Source organism: Limulus polyphemus, unplaced genomic scaffold (assembly GCF_000517525.1).
Source record: "Limulus polyphemus unplaced genomic scaffold, Limulus_polyphemus-2.1.2 Scaffold1493, whole genome shotgun sequence".
Lineage (NCBI taxonomy): Eukaryota > Metazoa > Arthropoda > Merostomata > Xiphosura > Limulidae > Limulus > Limulus polyphemus.
In genome coordinates, this window is record NW_013667103.1 from 1,364 (window position 1) to 7,550 (window position 6,187).

General features: G+C 35.3%; 1 protein-coding gene across 10 annotated transcripts in view; it reads left to right on the forward strand.

Annotated features, from left to right (window-relative positions):
• The first annotated feature begins 218 nt into the window (after positions 1-218).
• The window catches only part of LOC106463825 (ankyrin-2-like), a 253,624-nt gene continuing 247,655 nt past the window's right edge, over positions 219-6,187 (forward strand). For 5 of the 10 annotated variants that reach the window (XM_013923893.2, XM_013923894.2, XM_013923895.2 and 2 more), the window contains exon 1: positions 219-421. In XM_013923893.2, coding sequence (XP_013779347.1) covers positions 362-421 — 60 coding nt within the window. In that variant the 5' untranslated portion in view covers positions 219-361. Of the gene's footprint in view, positions 422-4,230; positions 4,505-6,187 lie in introns of those variants that run through there. The other 5 variants (XM_022391436.1, XM_013923899.2, XM_022391439.1 and 2 more) reach the window with 4 other exon arrangements.

Consider the following 6,187-nt stretch of genomic DNA (forward strand, 5'->3'; position numbering starts at 1 on the left):
TCACATGAAGTATTTGGGCATGCACGTTATCAGGAAGTTCGCCAACCACAGGGGGGCGTTTCGCCAAAATTGTTTAGAGCCTTGGGTTTTTTTTTTTTACTACCCTGTAAATGGTATATCTATATATATATTTGACTTCTTAGTTCCAGACATATTCTAAAAAGTCAACATAACGAGACTACTACTATTGTAGTAGATTTAGAGGTTTACGATTATTTAGAGAACGATACTTTTATTGTGCTCGAGCGAACGAATCGATCCGAACGATTATCGAACTGACCAATTACTTGTTTTCGTATTTTATTTCCAAGTAATTAATTTACCAAGAGGCTGCACAACTAACCAGTCTAATTCATCCTTCATGCTGAAGATGTTAATGAAAAGGTTCCCATCTGTCGGTAATGCAATTTATCAGTTGCAGGTAGGTAAGATTTATTTTGACCAACTAATTACCTGGATGTTTTATTTCCACTTACTTTTATGATAACCATTGTTTATTAAGTACCAGTGTATCTTAGGGATACTTTTATGGTGACCATTGTTTACTAAGTACCAGTGTTTCTTAGGGATACTTTTATGGTAACCATTGTTTACTAAGTACCAGTGTTTCTTAGGTATACTTTTATGGTGACCATTGTATACTAAGTACCAGTGTTTCTTAGGAATACTTTTATGATAACCATTGTTTATTAAATACCAGTGTTTCTTAGGGAGACTTTTATGGTGACCATTGTATACTAACTACCAGTGTTTCTTAGGGATACTTTTATGATAACCATTGTTTACTAAGTACAAGTGTTTCTTAGGAATACTTTTATGGTGACCATTGTTTACTAAGTACCAGTGTTTCTTAGGGATACTTTTATGGTGACCATTGTATACTAAGTACCAGTGTTTCTTAGGGATACTTTTATGGTAACCATTGTTTACTAAGTACCAGTGTTTCTTAGGAATACTTTTATGGTGACCATTGTTTACTGAGTACCAGCTTCTAAGGAATATTTTTATGGTGACCACTGTTTATTAAGTACCAGTGTTTCTTAGCTCTCAGCTACTTATACCGCCCACCGCGAAAAGTAATTGTTAAACATTTCAATCATGCTAAGAGCCACTCAGCAATAGCATACGGTAAATCTAAATTTTTATTCTTTAAGTTACGTCACATTTTGAAATATGAATGATAATACGATTAATTCCTAACAATCTAGTGTAGAATATCCTGCTTGCAAAATAGAATTTGGAATCAACATTATTCATGCCTGTTCTCTCGTCATTTCAAAAGTGAATGTTGAGCTTTGCCTGCGTGCGCAGCTTTTCAAACGGGAAACAGACGAACGCTCGGACAGACACCATGGTTCGCAATATATATAAGATATAGATTTTCTACCTCTTTACTAAAGATTAATTGACAAATGTTAGTACTTGTTAACATATTGCATAGCGATCTTGCGTAGAAACAAGTTAGTGCGAGATTTTCCAGTTTCTTTACCAAGATAAATACAATATAATGCTTGCTTTTTTGGTATAGCCAAACTCGTCACTGTAAGGTACACCGCTTACTATGCAGAGAGTGCATTAACTTCTTAAATTGTGGAAAATTATAAATAATGTAGATTTTAATCTGATGAGTTAGATCCGAGTTTTTGGAGATTTTTCTACTCTTACACACACAGCTTATCTTGCCTTTTGTCAAATACACAGTATTATGCTACGATAGTTGTTGCTTCATAAAGTAACCTGAGTTAGGCGAGTTTTTCGGTGTTTATTATACGATGGAAAGACACAACATAATGCATAACCTGTCCTCCCCATATATATGTACATTTAAATTCATAATACAATAATTTTAGTCGTTGTGTAGCAATTCAGCATTACTTGTCATATAATCGTGATTTGTTAAATAACCATATACTTTAGGATTCTGTTGTTGAAGTAATATCTCTCAACACAAGGTTTAGCTGTCGTAGTTGTTGTCTAGAGTGAATGTTGTACGTGACATCCGGTGTTTGTTGCAAGCTGAAATAGAATGTACTGATTATTTTAAGCTTTACTTAGTTACAATGGCAAAATTGTTCATTATTGACGCATAGATAGAAGTAGGGTGAAAACGTAACATGAAATGTTACATATTAGATACTGTGTTTGGCCAAGTAAACAACAGCAGTTGTATTGTTGCGTCAGCGAGGTCACGTGACTAGTATCACGCCACGTCCTTCTCGAACCTTCGTGAGTTGTCGGGAGACTACTGGATTGGGGGTAGCCTGGTATATATATATATAAGACGGTCACAACGTGACGGAAGGGGGTGTGTAATTGAACGGAGTATTGTTGAGTCAAGCACGTGAGACGTTCGCTGAGAATTATAGCGTTTGTTATAGCGCGACTGTTGAAATTAATTGTATCGCAAAGTTATATTCAGGAAGAATAAACCAGTTTTATTTAAGAAAGGACTTGAGTCGCTTAAGTTTCATTGGAACGAATTTACGGAAAATTAACTAACGAACGGAGACGTAACAGTATTATACAGGCAATGCAGAAGTAAAGGTTCTTCCTTCGAATTAGATATACTTAGAATGGTTCATCAGTTTCAGTTGACAATATGTATCATTACTTTGTTTACTATATATACAAGTATAAAAATATTTAAATAAACACTTAGGAAGTAGGAATGGGATCATCAAAATGTGTGGAAACGAGCTAAGAATGAATGGGATAATATTATAATGCTTGGTGGTTTTGACACGGTACAACCTCACAGTGGGATTGGCCAGGTGGTTAGGGCGCTCAACTCGCAATCTGAGGGTCGCGGGTTCGAATCCACGTGTGCTCGCACCTTTCAGCCGTAGGGGCGTTATAATACCACTATTTGTTGGTAAAAGAGTAGCCCAAGAGTTGGCGGGGGGTGGTCTTTCACTGCTAAATTAGGGATGCCTATCGCAGATAGCACTCGTATAGCTTTACGTGAAATTCCAAACAAACCAAATGTCGCCCCACATGTTATTACTACGTATTATGCTAGTAGGTGCGTACTAAGAATACCTGAAATTTTAATTCTAAAACATCAACAAATAAATTTGTGACCTGAAGAACCAGAAACTGTGTAAATCAGGAAAGTTGAATTTATTTATAATTACAGATGTAGTAATTACTCTAATACAATGGCAGTGACTACAGCTTGGTTTAACAATTGGGAAGGTGCTGTATTAGAAGTGGTTTATTGTTATTGGAATATACATGAAATTTGAAGCGCATTTAAATGCGAAAGTTCCTTTCACATCAAAATATTCTATCTAATTTTTTTCCTACTTTTTTGATACTATATATTTTCGCTAATTGCAAGTTGCCCAACGAAAATAACTTAAATACAAATAACTTGTTAGCTGTTTGTGTTATTTGTTAATTGATTAGCTGTAAATCCAGTTATCGAACATTGATCAAATTGGGCTCAGGTTGACTTAGGATTTCGTAGCTAGCTGGCGAGCCGGGTTCGAATCCATGCAATACAACAATATTTCTTCACTATAAATTGTGGATGCGTTATAAGAGTAACAGCCAATTCCTTAGTGTTAATAATAGGTTGTAGGGCCCTGCTTCTAACTGACTGACTCCCTCTGGTCAGTAGTTCAAAATTAGGGATGGCGGCAGATAGTCTTAATATCTATAACATATGTACAAATTTACAAAATTATTATTATTTGATTATAAATAACGCCCTTTCTCTAATGTTTGTCATTTTTTGTACCTCACAAATAAATAATAGTATTTAGGTTTTATCCAACTTTTATTGGAATTTAACACATTTTTTCACACCGATATGTTAAAATTAGTGTATACCTGTGCACATATTGGCTAAACGCAATCGTTTATCCATTAATCCATTGATTTTTCGTTACAGATTTTCTTGATGTTGTGACATTTAATTAAAATATATTTTGGTGTTGTGTAGCAATAAGATAAAGGTGGGGGAGGGAGGCTTCAGCTACGGGATCTGAATTTGTTGTTTATAAGTTTTTATATTATGTTTTAAAATCAGACAGTTTAACAAAAAGATGACCGTTGTTGACGTTCAAAAACTATGCCCACGTGAATACATGGGCGGTGGTATTGGCGCCGGGAGTTTGGTGAACACAGTCGGTGGGTTCCGCAGAGGAAACCGGAGCATGCGTCACCATGAAAATCAATATTGACGTCTGAGTTGGAAATGCTGCATCGAAGGTAGATAGACTCACTTGGCAACGTAACATCATCAGAAGAGTGGTGCAATCGCTTCGTTCGACAAATTGCTTAATTCAGTGCCTCGTAGAATTAGTATTATATAATACAACTTTGTATAAAGAGTTGTGAAGCTTTGGCTCTAGAAAAGTTCATACATAATGCCTAATTCTGTCGATGTGGTGATTCCAATCTGTTTTCCGTTCTGAATCTGGCCACCTATTCCTCTACCTCAAGCTTTTATCTAGAGTTGTTCGAGCCGGTTGCCATGGTAACCGAAGATCAAGGGCAGGTACGTTTTGTGAAATTGACCAAGAATTCTTATGATTCTGTTAATAAAATGCTCAGTTTAAATGTTTAATAAAATGTAAAAGTTCAAAGCCACTTATGTACGCAATATGACTTGTTTCATAGTAGGGGCATAAGCGCATCGTCGACCTTTAAGTCGGCCAGAATAAAAGTGTGAATCAACATTTTTGTTCCTGTAGTGCAGGTATGACGTTATGGTATCGCACGCCATTCTGGCAAGTACAGCAAAATGGTTTTATATATACGCAAACACATACATCTGTTTATGTTTTTGGTTTACATTTTTTTGCCAGTTTACTTTTTAGAGCTTTCACTGTTGTTCTAGATTTTATTACTCTGTATGAAAACTACCAGTTAACTAAATGAACCCTTAACCCTCCAAAAAACCTCATCGGTGAAAAGGCTATTTATGGTCTTTATTGAAATAGCTCAGTAGAACCAACCTTTCCTGTGGACTTACGAGCGTAAAAATGCTGTTTTGTGGTGCAAAAAGACCTGCTAGCGGCCTGATATATTGATTGTGTTTTGAGAGTTATGGGTATCTTCTTTGTATTTTGGCTCTCCTAAATATTCACTGTTTATTGCTTCAAGTCTATCAATGGTATAAGAAAGATGTAATAAAATAATCTGTGATATAAAATTAATCACAATTATCAAATACCGCGAATAATAAACAAACGGAGTGATAAAATCGGAAAATACAAAGAACTGTGTAATCTCATTGTAAGTGGAAAAAGGTTTGTGTGATGATCGTTCTAAACAACCATCATTGTATCCTGAAGAAACGGTAAAAATTTTGACCAGTCTTTTCTTTTTTGCCTTTCAGCAGTTCAGATTCAGTATTATATTATTGAGACTGGTATATGGTAAAACAATCTTAGATCTGTTTTTCTAAGTGTTAAACAAAACTTTTATTATTTTTGCAAAGAAAATATAACGATTAGGTTGCATATCTATTATGCGTTTTTTTAAACCCTGGACAAAATCAAATCAATAAAATAAAAAATAGACCATTTCGTCTAGCCCCAGTGGCACAGCGGTATGTCTGCGGAGTTCCATCGCTAGAATTCGGGTTTCGATACCCGTGGTGGACAGAGCACAGATAGCCCATTGTGTAGCTTTTTGCTTAATTACAAACAAACAAACCCTTTCGTGTTAACGCCCAGCTTATCAGATGTCTTTGAATATGGTTTATCAACTTTTATTATATTTCATTCCTCTATAAGTATTATGAGGTATTATAAGGATGGATGACATGGGCTGATAGAGATTCCTACTATCTATGAGTATCATGGGTTTTTACACTCAAATTCTTGTCAAACAATAATATGTAAATATGAATATGGATCAGGCAGACCATGTAGTATGTTTACTAAATTAGGCTTGCCAGTCTAAACATTTTTTTGCCTGTAAGGTTAGTCTAAGAAGCTTTAACTGAAAGAAAGCTTGCTTTTATAAAACCAATATATTTAATATTGTTACGTCTCCGTTTGTTAATTGATTTTCCGTAACTTCGTTCCGACGAAACTTAAGCGACACAAGTTCTTTCTTAATAAAAACTGGTTTATTCTTTCCGAATATAACTTTACCGATAGAACATTCGCCAAAGTACAGGATAATTCTAGAAAGTAGAGAGCGTGAGAATCACATGATCTCGATGACGCAA